The sequence below is a fragment of the Antechinus flavipes genome, chromosome 3 (assembly GCF_016432865.1).
Source record: "Antechinus flavipes isolate AdamAnt ecotype Samford, QLD, Australia chromosome 3, AdamAnt_v2, whole genome shotgun sequence".
Taxonomy (NCBI): domain Eukaryota; kingdom Metazoa; phylum Chordata; class Mammalia; order Dasyuromorphia; family Dasyuridae; genus Antechinus; species Antechinus flavipes.
The window spans coordinates 542,481,765-542,495,843 of NC_067400.1; the positions used below are offsets into that span (position 1 = coordinate 542,481,765).

At 35.2% G+C, this 14,079-nt stretch overlaps 1 protein-coding gene across 2 annotated transcripts in view; it reads left to right on the forward strand.

The window, feature by feature from the left end:
- The window catches only part of CDADC1 (cytidine and dCMP deaminase domain containing 1), a 51,708-nt gene that overhangs the window by 17,544 nt on the left and 20,085 nt on the right, over positions 1–14,079 (forward strand). For both annotated transcript variants that reach the window (XM_051987352.1, XM_051987351.1), the window contains exons 4-5: positions 9,005–9,182; positions 13,143–13,721. In XM_051987352.1, the coding sequence (XP_051843312.1) occupies positions 9,005–9,182; positions 13,143–13,721 (757 nt within the window). The remainder of the gene's footprint in view (positions 1–9,004; positions 9,183–13,142; positions 13,722–14,079) is intronic.

Sequence of the window (14,079 nt, forward strand, 5' to 3'; positions counted from 1 at the left end):
GATCAAAGGGTATGCAAAGTTTGATAACTTTTTGAGCACAGTTCCAAATTGCTCTCCAGAATGGCTGGATGTATTCACAACTCCACCAATAATACATCAGTGTCCCAGTTTTCCCGCATCCCCTCCAACATTCAGCATTATCTTTTCCTGTCATCTTAGCCAATCTGACAAATGTGTAGTGGTATCTCAGAGTTGCCTTAATTTGCATTTCTCTGATCAATAATGATTTGGAATACCTTTTCATATGAGTAGAAATAGTTTCATTTTCTTCATCCTAAAATTCTCTGTTCATATCCTTTGACCATTTATCACATCTAATTAAAATTTAACATTTATTAAGCATTTACTATGTGCCAGGCTTTGTGCTAAGCATTGGAGATTTTTTTAAAAGAGAGGTAAAAAGAAGCCCCTCTCTCGAGGAACATGCAAATTAATGGGAGAAATGATAATTAACAGAGGAAAAACACTAGAATTAAAAGGTGTTGGGAAAGATGTCTCATAAAATAGAATTTTAATTAGGGCTTAAAGAAAGCAAGGGAGATCAATAGGCAAAGATGAGGAAGAATGAGGGCAGTCAGAGAAAAGGCTGGATTAAGAGATGGAGTATCTTATTTGTGGAACAGCCAAGAAATCAGTGTCATTGGATCAGTGTGTTAGTTGTTGAGGATGAACAGTAATAGTAAAAGTAAATCCCTGATATTATCTAGTAACTATTTTTAGTTGCCTCTGGTAGATGCTTAGTGTTTTATTTTAAAATATAGTAGATAATGCCCTTTTTTTGCTATATTAACTGCATTCTTCTAGATTTATACGAAAGCTAGCACACTTTATTTAATATATCTTTATTGAATCATCTTACATACTATCACACTTAATCCTATTTTTCACTTTTGGGAATAATCTAAATTTGTCAGCATGCAACCTTAGTGCAATTGATCTTCTACACAACCCCTGCCAGAAGTCAGATCCATTCAAATTCTGTGCGCTCATTTAAAACATACTTAGAAGGAGGATGTGACAGAGAGTGATTGGGAGTTAGAAAACTTGGATACAAGTCTCAGTGCTATCACTAACTTACCTGATCCTTGTCACTAAGCCTTCCCTCCCTTGGCTGTAAAACCTTCACAAAGTTGGATGGGAGCAAAGTCTTTGTAAACATTACCGTTAATATAAACTTGAGCTATATTTTAAAAGCACACATAATAAAAATATTCCTATTTTAGTGGGCGTTCTCTTGATTCCATTGGACCTGAATGTTTAAGAAGCCTATCTATCTATAATTGTTTCATGATTGTATTTGGCACTATACCTATAGCAAGGAGTCACTTGGCTTCCTACTCTTTCAGCTTCTTCATCTGTAAAAGGAGTAAATGGTTTTTGAGGTCTTTTTGACTTCTAAATCTATTATTCTAAGTCTAGCTGAAAGAACCTTTTCAAGAGTATTCTGTAGATGTTTTCCAGGCATGTGAAAGCTATTATTGATTTTAACTTAACAAGAAGGGGATGTTTAAGTGGATTTCAAGTGGATGTTCCTTATTAGTATTTGTTGTCCCTTGTGCATCCAATCAATATATATATATTTTTAAAAGAGTGTTATTGATGTGTATATACAAGACAACAGTTTGACATCCACCTTTTGTATATTCTGTTTTCTTTTTGAACTTTAAAACAAATTCTTTCCTTATTATTTTGAGATATTTTACCTATTGGATGATGAAAATACATGTTTCCTGATTTTATTTTAAATAAAGTAATTAGAACCTTCCCCTAATTTTTTTTAATTGATCAACTCAAGGAATAAACTTTCTAACTTCCACATAGAAATTATACTGAAGTATTTCAAAGAGTACCACGTTTCAGTCACTGAGTCTTCGGGCATTTACTGTTTACCATGTAGATACATGGTATTATATTAAAACATTATATTAAACAGTAAGAATACAAAGAAAAGTAAAAAAAAAAAATCAAAAAAACCTACCTTTGTTCTCAGGGAAATCAGTTATGCATGCCCACAATTGGAAGGGAAGTTCATCTTTTCAAAACATTTTTGTTAATAGAGCTCTTTGTGGTGCTTTCTTAAAAACTTATTTTTTTTTTTAATTTTTTCTTTGCTGAGGGAATTGGGGTTAAATGACTTGCCTAGGGTTACACAGCTAGCTGTTAAGTGTCTGAGGTCAGATTCGCATTCAGGTCCTCTTGACTTCAGGGCTGGTGCTCTATCCACTGCGTCACCTAGCTGCCCCAAAAGGTTATTTTATTTTGTTTTAAAAGGACCTTAAAGTGAGAAAAGCTAGAACATTTTATTTAAAAGAAACCCATATACCAAATCATAAAATTGAAAGCAATAAATTTTTTAAAAGCTGGAATGTATTTTTAGGGGGAAAATGAATTTTACATCTTTTTTTTTTTTTTTTTAATTAAGGAGACCTTAAAATAAGTACTTTGACTTTATAGTGAAATCCCTTTTTTCCCCTTTAAATAAAGAGTATATTGTAAGTTGCCAGATATGCATATCTGATCTTTACAGCAACTTTCACATCTAGAGATTGAAACAAAGAACAAAGTTCCCGATATTACTATTTTATCCTTGTCCCTTTCTTTCTTTTCCAATGTAGACAGATTTTTCCTTCTCCTTTCATCCATCTCACTTCCACCTCCAAGACTTCATTTGTTTTATACCTGGTGTTTTCCTCAAGATTTCGGCTTCTTAGAATTTAGACAGCTTCTTAAACTCCATTTCTTCCAAGAAGTTTCTGATTAGGGGTGATCTAGGGGCATCTAGGTGGGGCAGTTGATATAGGACCAGTCCTGAAGTCAGGAGTACCTGACTAATCTGGCCTCAGACATTTATCACATCCTGGCTGTGTGACCCTGAGCAAGTCACTTAACCCCAATTCCCTCAGCCAAAGAAAGAAAGAAAAGAAAACTGGTGATCTGTACTTTTTCTGTATATCTCTTTTTCACTTACTTTGGGTTCTGCTTATTGTAAAATCCTAGTTTTCCTAATTTATTGCATAGTTAATATATAATGTGTGATGTTGAAGGGATAAAGTTATACATAAGGAAGATATTAAAAATAGATTTCACAAAACAAAAATGAAAGTCAGATTTATTGCTTTATAATTATACTTCTTGTGTCCTATGCATCTTTTAGCATCATTATTGTAAGTTATCTAATATTGAAGTGCCTACTATGCCAAGCATTATATTGAGTGCTGGTGATACAAAGAAAGGTTTAAAAAAAAATCTTAAAGTAAAGACCTTTTTTTAATAGATCATGAAACCAGGATAATTTTCTCCAGTCAATACAGGTTGTAAGTAACACGACTGGGGTTTGAAATCTGGTCCTCTGCTCCCAAATCTTTTAGTCTTTCCATTCTATATCATCTTTTTAAATTTAATTTTATTTATTTATTTATATTGTATTTTATATATTTTAATTTTATTTTATAATAACTTTATATTGACAGAATCCATGCCAGGGTAATTTTTTTTACAACATTATCCCTTGCATTCGCTTCTGTTCCGATTTTTCCCCTCCCTCCCTCCACCCAATCCCCTAGATGGCAAGCAGTCCTTTATATGTTGGATATGTTGCAGTATATCCTAGATACAATATATGTTTGCAGAACCAAACAGTTCTCTTGTTGCACAGGGAGAATTGGATTCAGAAGGTAAAAATAACCCGGGAAGAAAAACAAAAATGCAAATAGTTCACATTCATTTTCCAGTGTTCTTTCTTGGATGTAGCTGCTTCTGTCCATCATGTATCAATTGAAACTGAGTTAGGTATCTTTGTCAAAGAAATCCACTTCCATTAGAATACATCCTTATGCAATATCGTTGTCGAAGTGTATAATGATCTCTTGGTTCTGCTCATTTCACTTAGCATCAGTTCATGCAAATCTCTCCAAGCCTCTCTATATTCATCCTGCTGGTCATTTCTTACAGAGCAATAATATTCCATAACGTTCATATACCACAATTTACCCAGTCATTCTTCAATTGATGGGCATCCATTCAATTTCCAGTTTCTAACCACTACAAACAGGGCTGCCACAAACATTTTGGCACATACAGGTCCCTTTCCCTTCTTTAGTATTTCTTTGGGATATAATCCCAGAAATAACACTGCTGGATCAAAGGGTATGCACACTTTGATAACTTTTTGGGCATAATTCCAGATTGCTCTCCAGAATGGTTGGATTCGTTCACAACTCCACCAACAATGCATCAGTGTCCCAGTTTTCCCACATCCATTCTATATCATCTTTACCTCAAGACAAGACCAGTCAACATACATATATTAAGTGCCTACTACGTAGCACCAGGTACAGTGCTAAGTGCTGGAAATACTAAAAAAGGCAATAAAATGGTCCTAGCCCACAAGGAGTTCATATTCTAATGGAAAAGACAACATGTAAATGAGTATATATACATGTGAATGAGTGTACACACACACACACACACAAATGTAGACAATATAAGTGAAAGGTATTGGTAGTGGGAGGCAAGTTGGGGTGGAGAGGTTGTGGAGGCCAGAATGGACTCCTGCAGAAATATGAACTGAGTCTTGAAGGAAGCCTGGGAGGTTTGTAGACAGAGACAAGGAGATTACTTCTGGTACAGGGAATAGTTTGTGAAAAGACAGTAAGTGATAAAGGTCTACAGCAATACTGTAAAATAAAAATGTGGCACACTGGATCATATACAAGGGTCTCTGTGGGCTCTGTATTGATTCAGAAAAATACATCTTATTATTTATATGTTGTTGCATTTTAGTAAGTATTTCCCAATTACACATTAATCTAATTCCAGAGGTAATGAGGGGTGTTGTGGACAAATTCTGTGTGCTATCTATTTTGCCACCTATGGCCTAGATCAGGATATTGGCTTTCAGAGGAGAGAAAAGGACAGACAGACAAGAGAAACATTGTGAAAATAGAAGCAAGAAGGCTTAACAAACATCTAAAGGAGGGACTGTAGACAAATTGAGAGGTCAGGTGCTTAATCTATCTGGGATAGATTTTTTGTAGAATGTGAGTCATTCCCTTAGAGCTGAAAGGATGCCCAGAGAGAGGTAGGTAGAAATGGGGAACGGGAGCATTCCAGACATGATGGACAGCCAGTGATAATGCTTGGAGGTGGGAGATGGAGTGATGTCTACAAGGAATAGCAGGGAGATCATGGAGTACTGGGCTAAGAGTGGAGAGGGAAGAGGGCCAGCTTATAAAGAAGAGGAATGATATTTCATCTTTGAGGTAATAAGAAGTCACTAGAATTTATTGGGGGGGGGGAGTCGGGGGAAGGGACTAATACCTTTTATTGCGTTTTAAGAGTCAAGAATCTTGTTTGCTTGTTTTGTCCAGTGCCTAACATCATTATCATTAACAGAATTTTGATAAGTGCTCAAGAGTGTGGTGTTATTCCCCAAAGAATGACTTGTTTTTATTTGAATCTTGAATTTCTTTATAGTCTTAGACCTTGTTATAATAGTTAAACTCCAGGTAATGGCTGATTCATTAACTCTGTTTCAGCATTATAATATCAGTCTAGACTTATTATAACATTGCTGTCATAGACTATGAAACTGGAAGAGGACTTTAGATCTCAGTATAGTTCAACCCCCTCACTATTCAGGCAGGTGAGGGAAAGGCCCAGAAAAGTGAGGTCACAGACCCTGAATTGGAACTTAAGTCCTATGACTCCTAAGCTTGGGTCTTTTCTGTTATGCTGCCCTGCTTTATTAATTACCCTTGAAATTTCCAGCCTTCTAAAAACTCAAGCTGATACACGTGTAGCTATTATTTCATGACATATTGATAGGTGATTTTTAATTGGGAATGAATGAAAACATGTCAGTATATTGTTATTAACAGAGCCAGCAGTTAGCATGCAAAAAACTGTAGATAAAACCCTTGAAGGTTCCCTTTGCTCTAGTTAGAAAAAATATTGAATCCATCATTGACAGTCTTATACTTTAATCTTTTTAGTAGGTGTTAAGTCAGAAGTTGATACATATTTCAGTAAATTTATTGAATATGCTTAATATTCCTATTTTTGTTGTTGTTTCCTGATTTATACTTTTTAAGTTCTTAGTAATAATTTAGGTAGTATTTCTTTTTTTTTAAGTTAATAGCTCTGATTTGATAAAATCCAACATCCATTCCTATTAAAAACTCTTGAGAGTATAGGAATAAATGGACTTTTCCTTAAAATAATCAGGAGCATCATATGTAACGGGGACAAACTGCAACCATTCCCAATAAGATCAGGAGTGAAACAAGGTTGCTTACTATCACCGTTACTATTTAATATTGTATTGGAAATACTAGTTTTGGCAATAAGAGTTGAGAAAGAGATTAAAGGAATAAGAATAGGCAAGGAAGAAACCAAATTATCACTTTTTGCTGATGATATGATGGTATACTTAGAGAACCCCAGAGACGCTACTAAAAAGTTATTAGAAACAATCCACACCTTTAGCAAAGTTGCAGGATACAAAATAAACCCACATAAGTCATCAGCATTCTTATACATCACTAACAAAACCCAACAGTTAGAGTTACAAAGAGAAATCCCATTTAAAGTAACTACTGATTGTATAAAGTATTTAGGAATCTATCAGCCAAGGGAAAATCAGAAACTTTATGAGCAAAACTACAAAACACTTTCCACACAAATTAAGTCTGATCTAACCAACTGGAAAAATATTAAATGCTCTTGGATTGGGCGAGCAAATATAATAAAGATGACCATATTACCTAAACTAATCTATTTATTTAGCTCTATATCAATCAGACTCCCAAAAAACTATTTTGATGACCTAGAAAAAATAACAACAAAGTTCATATGGAAAAATAAAAGGTCAAGAATTTCAAGGGAATTAATGAAAAAAAAATCAAATGAAGGTGGCTAGTACCAGATCTAAAATTATATTATAAAGCAGCAGTTACTAAAACCATCTGGTATTGGCTAAGAAATAGACTAGTTGATCAATGGAATAGGTTAGGTTCAAAGGACAAAACAGCCAATAACTTTAATAATCTAGTGTTTGACAAACCCAAAGACCCCAATTTTTGGGATAAGAATGCAGTATTTGACAGAAATTGCTAGGCAAATTGGAAATTAGTATGGCAGAAACTAGGCATTGACCCACACTTAATACCGTACACCAAGATAAGGTCAAAATGGGTTCATGACCTAAGCATAAAGAAAGAGATTATAAATAAATTGGAAGAGCAGAGGATAGTTTACCTCTCAGACCTGTGGAAGAGGGAGGAATTTATGACCAAAGAAGAACTAGAGATCACTATTGACCACAAAATAAAAATTTTTGATTATATCAAATTGAAAAGTTTTTGTACAAAAAAAGAAACGCAGACAAGATTAGAAGGGAAACAATAAACTGGGAAAACATTTTTACAGTCAGAGGTTCTGATAAAAGCCTCATTTCCAAAATATATAGAGAACTGACCCTAATTTATAAGAAATCAAGCCATTCTCCAATTGATAAATGGTCAAAGGATATGAACAGATAATTCTCAGACGAAGAAATTGAAACTATTTATAGCCATATGAAAATATGCTCCAAATCATTATTAATCAGAGAAATGCAAATTAAGACAACTCTGAGATACCACTATACACCTATCAGATTGGCTAGATAGGGAAAGATAATGCGGAATGTTGGAGGGGATGTGGGAAAATAGAGACACTGATACATTGTTGGTGGAATTGTGAACACATCCAGCCATTCTAGAGGGCGATTTGGAACTATGCTCAAAAAGTTACCAAACTGTGCATACCCTTTGATCCAGCAGTATTTCTACTGGGCTCATACCCCAAAGAGATACTAAAGAAGGGAAAGGGCCCTGCATGTGCCAAAATGTTTGTGGCAGCCCTGTTTGTAGTGGCTAGAAGCTGGAAAATGAATGGATGCCCATCAATTGGAGAATGGTTGAGTAAATTGTGGTATATGAACATTATGGAATATTATTGTTCTGTAAGAAATGACCAGCAGGATGAATACAGAGAGGCTTGGAGAGACCTACATGAACTGATGCTGAGTAAAATGAGCAGAACCAGGAGATCATTATATACCTTAACGATGATACTGTTTGAGGATGTATTCTGATGGAAGTGGATTTCTTAGATAAAGAGAGCTAATTCAGTTTCAATTGATCAAGGATGGACAGAAGCAGCTACACTCAAAGAAAGAACACTGGGAAATGAATATAAACTGCTTGCATTTCTGTTTTTCTTCTCGGGTTATTTCTAAATAACTTCTGAATCCAATTCTCCCTGTGCAACAAGAGAACTGTTTGGTTCTGCACACATATATTGTATCTAGGATATACTGTAACCTATTTAACATATAAAGGACTGCTTGCCATCTGGGGGACGAGGTAGAGAGAGGGAGGGGGAAAATCAGAACAGAAGTGAGTGCAAGGGATAATGCTGTAAAAAATTAACCTGCATGGGTTCTGTCAATAAAAACTTTTTAAAAATAAAAATAAATAAATAAAAGTTAATAGCTCTGTCATCCTTCAGAAATACTATTACTCTGTGATCTTGAAAAGGTTTCTCTATAGAACATGGTCCTTACTCTTTTCAGAGCTAAAAATAGTTATTTTATTTGTAGATGATATTATCAAATCACCAAGACAAGCTAATATAACTAAGGACATCTACAAGCTTTGATAATAGACTATAGATTGGTAACTCTTCAACATAGTCGAATAAAAGTCAAACTTTTTGCAGTTTAGTTAGAGTTAATTCACCAAACTCAGCTAGCTTTTATCAAGTACCTACTGTGTGCAAAGGTCTGTGCAATGTTTTGGAATTCAAAAATAAATCCTGTTCGCAAGATGTTTCTGCTCATTCCATTTTTTGGATGAAGAAGCCAGTCTTTTTATTTTATTAAAGTAAGCCAAGTGTTATCTATCGTATAGTGTCTAAAAGTGTCCCTTCTAATGAAAGAATATTTTATATTTTGATATAGGTGAAGAAAACTGGTCTGGTAGTGGTGAAAAACATGAAAATTGTTGGTCTCCATTGTTCTAGTGAAGATTTACATGCTGGTCAAATTGCTCTTATTAGACATGGCTCAAAGATGAAAAACTGTGATCTTTATTTTTCCCGAAAACCATGTTCAGCTTGTTTGAAAATGATTGTAAATGGTAAGTGTAGAAATGCATATGGGAAATGGGTGTCAATGTAAATGAAATAAAGTTTAGCTGAAAACAGTTTATAGAATTTGCTACAAGGAGATATAAAATTTGCATTCTAGTCCCAGGTATACATGACTAGTAATCTTAACTTGGTTAGGCCACTTTAACTCTGTGTCTCAGTCTCCTCATTATTACATTAAAGGAATTGTACTGTCTAGTCCTAATCTCTAAGAAATTGGATTCTATTCTACCAAGTAGAATATTCACTAAAAAGAGTTTTTTCAACAAATATTTATTGGATGCCTTTCAAATATGCAGATTCTTGGGACTTATGGAATTGTTCTTGTCTTCAAGAAGTCCTTAGCAGGGAGATAAAACACACATGAAAGGTAAAATTAAAATTCCAGATAGCATTTTAAAAAATCAACTGAATAATGTAGTAAACAAACTTAAGGAAGTTCATCATAAGTTGATGTGGTGGGGTTTTAAGGGAGTGGATCTTGAGGGATAGATATGGTTTAAGACAGAATAGCATGAGGGAAGTCATAGAGATAGAACCAAGTAGTATTCAAGGGTTAATGATAGACCTAGAGTATTTGTGTTGTTTAATATTAAGAATTAGATTATTATTATTTTTTAATTAAACCTTTTGATTTTCAAAACATGCATGGATAATTTTTCTTTTATTTATTTTTTTATTGACAGAACATATGCATGGGTAATTTTTCAACGACTCTTGAAATGACTTCTGTTTCAACTTTTCCCTTCCTTCCCGCCACCCCTCTCCTAGATGGCAGGCAGTCTCATACATGTTAAACATGTTAAAGTATATCTTAAATACAATATATATGTACATATTTATACAGTTCTCTTGTTGTGCAAGAAAAATTGGATCTAGAAAGGTAAAAATAACCTGGGAAAAAAAACAAAAATGCAAGCAGTCCACACTCATTTATTTCCCAGTGTTCTTTTGCTGGGTAAAGCTGGTTCTGTTCAATGGATAATTTTTCAACATTGACTCTTGCAAAGCCTAGTGTTTCAAATTTTTCCTTCCTTCCACTCCCCCCTTCTCTAGATGGCAAGTAATCTAATATACGTTAATCATGTTAAAAATATATGTTAAGTCCAATATACATATATATACATATTTATACCATTATATTAAGAATTAAATTAACAAGGATAAATTGTTGAGGGCCTTGAATGCTAGTCACATTTGGATTTTTATCCTCCATCTTAGAAGTCCCCAATCCTTTTTGTGCAGAGTAGCTATTTTTACTTTAAATAGAAGCTCTAAGATTAATGGTCAGGTCCTGTGGGAAGGAGGTTGGGAGTGCAGAAGAACCAATGATTGGGGCATTTCCAAGGTGGAGGAGTATGTGGTAAGAAGCCATTTACAGGGGCTTCCTCTTTGAGATTTTCAAATGTATTTTTACTGGGGAGGAAGCTATGATAATCCTTTCCTGCTGAAAATGCTGTCAGAGAAGGTAAACAAAATACTGAGCTGTGCTAGGGCAGCTTGACCAGAACAATGCAATTTTGAGAGTGCTGACAATACTTTGAGCTGACAAAAACTAGTTTAGTATCTGGTTAAGAAGAATAATGAAGTAATCCAAATTACCAGATGGCATAGCCTTGACACTTCCCACTCCTTACTTCCTGGATTAGCTCCTCTCTGGCCTGTGGCCTGACTGTACTCTTCCGCTTCCATCCCTCACAGAGCCGTGTCCCCAGGAATCTTCTCTCACAGGTCTTGTGTCCTATTTTGGCATCTTAGGACATCTTTGTGCTCTTTGTTATGAGTGTCAGAATCATGAGTTCCAGTTCTGACAAGGTGACGGCGAATGCCTCTCCATCTACATGGTTAATTTCTGTAATGGATTTATTACTTGTGGTCCACCTCTTGGAGGGGAGAGGAATTCGTACTTGTTGGTAATGGAGCCATTGAAAGTTTTTGAGTAGGGATAAGGCATGAGGAGAGCAATGTTTTTAAGAAAGATTGGTTTGATGGGATGGTTAGGAGATAAGGTAAGGCTAGAGGCTGATGGAGCTAAGTGCCTGGAATAGCATGGTAATGTAATAGAAAGTAAGATATGGATATATAGATTTTACAAAGGAACACTTTAGGGCACTGAAATAATAGATTAGGAATGGAGGGCAAAATTAAAGGATGAATTAATTCCTTCTTAGAGAAGCAGTAGGTTATAGATGGAGTGCTAGATACGCTTTCAGCCATAGTTGTTATTGTCATTTAATTTTGCCCTATTGTTTTTTCCTCATTACATGGCTATGAATTTCTGTAATTGGTTAATTTCAAATGCCAGCATGTTTGCTACTCAAAAGTTAGAAATACTTGTAGTGTTTTTTAGAGATATGAATAGGGGAATTTAGTACCACTGGTACCTGGAAAAAGAATTTCTTTTTCTGTATCTAGTGTTTTTCTCTTCATTCCTTTACATCTTAATTTCTTCTGGTTTTTTTTCATCTTGTTTTGTTTTTCATCTCAAAGTTATGTGTGACCATTCCATTTTTGAGCTCCATAAATATTTATATGTAGGCCCAATTATGTTACACAGACTGATGAACAGCTTGTTTCTAACAGGAGAACATACAGCACATCTTAGACTTAAGAATTAGGGTTATTTTACAGCTTGTTTATAACAGGAGAACATACTGACAGCAAATCTTAGATTTAAGAATTAGGGTTATTTTATTAGAAATTAGGAATTAAAAATGGTTTTAAGTGGAGGGGAAAATAAAGGTAGATTCCATTTTCCTTCAATTAAGAAGTGTCTGAATTTGGTGAGATAATGAAATGGAAGAAGCTAGAAGAGGTTCTTCAATAAAACTCCTATAGAATGATGTTGGGGGGAAAAATCTATATATAATTTGACCCATTACATAATATATATAATCATGTTTACTCTATCTGTTGGCAAGATATGGTGTGATCCTCTCTGATGGTCAAGTCCTTTAATAATGAATTGGGTTTCTACTGGTTTTGTTTTGCTTCCCTGTTTTTAACTATTGGTAAGATAATGAACTAAAAGTGGCAGGCAGTACGTGGCACTGATATGAGCCTTTTATAAGGATTTTTCCTTCTTTATCTTGAACAAACAAAAGACATATGCATATCGATTTTCATCAGCCATAGAACTAATTTAAAGGCTTTGCCAGCAAAGCTGATTTGAGAATACATTGTGAGCACTTTCTCCAGTCCAGAAGGAAGGAGGTTGTTACTATAAAATACAAATGACTCCCCTTATTTGGCTTTGTAGAAGCCATCATAATTCCTTTGCAGTCCAAGAAGTCAAGAATAAGAGAAAACCTTCACAGCTAGAGCACTGCCACTTAGCAAAGATTTTGATTCTTGTAGCCTTTAACCTCCATAAGGTCAGGCACTATAATCTCTTTCAACATTGTTATCTATGACCTAATTCTCCTAAGCTTTGTCTTCCCCATCCTCCTATCTTCCTATCGAAGTTTCTGCACACAGTGTTTAATAAATATTTGAGTGAATGAACTACTTTGTTGGAGGAAAATACCTTGGAGATTATTGATCCCACCCATATATACTTATCAATAGGATTCTTTCCCCATCCAAGATTAGAAGACATTATTAGTCGTGAGATAACAAAAAAGTTAAATGAGATAATAAGGGGTTTTATTAAGTATCTTATAAACTATGACAGAAACCCAAGTTCAGAAATATCTGTAATATATATAAAGCTACAACTCATGGACTTCAAAGCACCCTCTCATTCCATCAATAGTCCTGGGATCATGCTTTGAAAACCAGTACTTCTAGTAGCATAGAGGCAGATCTCTGGTGAACCTCCCTTGTCTCCCAAGTATCTCAATTTTCTGCCTGTTGGGGGGTTTATCACATAAATCCCAGGCCTCAGGATCTTTCAGATGATATTCTGATATATTCAAGAAGTTTCAGATCTTTTACATCTTGTGTTCCAGCTGGAGTGAACCGAATCTCCTACTGGCCTGCCGATCCAGAAATAAGCTTGCTTACTGAAGCTTCCAATCCACTGAGTACTGGAGATGCAAAACTAGATGCCAAAGCAGTGGAAAGATTGAAGTCAAACAGTCGGGCCCATGTGTGTGTCTTGCTTCAACCTTTGGTGTGTTATATGGTGCAGTTTGTAGAGGAAACCTCCTACAAATGTGATTTTATTCAAAGAATTGCAAAAACACAGCCTGGCTTTAACTCTGACTTTTATTTTGAATGTAAACAAGAAAGAATAAAGGAATATGAAATGTTATTTCTGGTTTCAAATGAAGAAATGCATAAGCAAATATTGATGACTATAGGCTTGGAGAACCTGTGTGAAAATCCATATTTTAGCAATCTAAGGCAAAACATGAAAGACCTTATTCTACTTTTGGCCACAGTAGCTTCCAGTGTGCCCAACTTTAAACACTTCGGATTTTATTGTAGCAATCCAGAGCAGATTAATGAAATTCACAATCAAAGCTTACCACAAGAGATTGCAAGGCACTGCATGGTACAGGCCAGGTTATTGGCCTACCGGACCGGTGAGTTGCTCTTAGTTTGTAAATTGGGGCTTGCTGGTAGTATATTTGTAACAGAAACATCACTGCAATTCAGCTAATCGATGTTAGCATTCCGTTTGCTTTTAAATACTCATCATTTGCCACTTGATGAGTGGGACAGTTGGCTAGGCAATAGTAGTATTAGAATTAGTATTATGATTCCCTGTGATTCATCTGCCTTATATGTAGTGAAGTTATAATTAATTAGTATGATGATCAAGGGGATTCTTTCTTTTGCCTGCCTTTGACCCCTCTCACTGCTTATTAGCTCCTCTGCCAGAGGGCAGGCAGAAGAGAGAAAGTACAATTCAATGATCAGTTTTGGTGCTTTTAGCAGCTA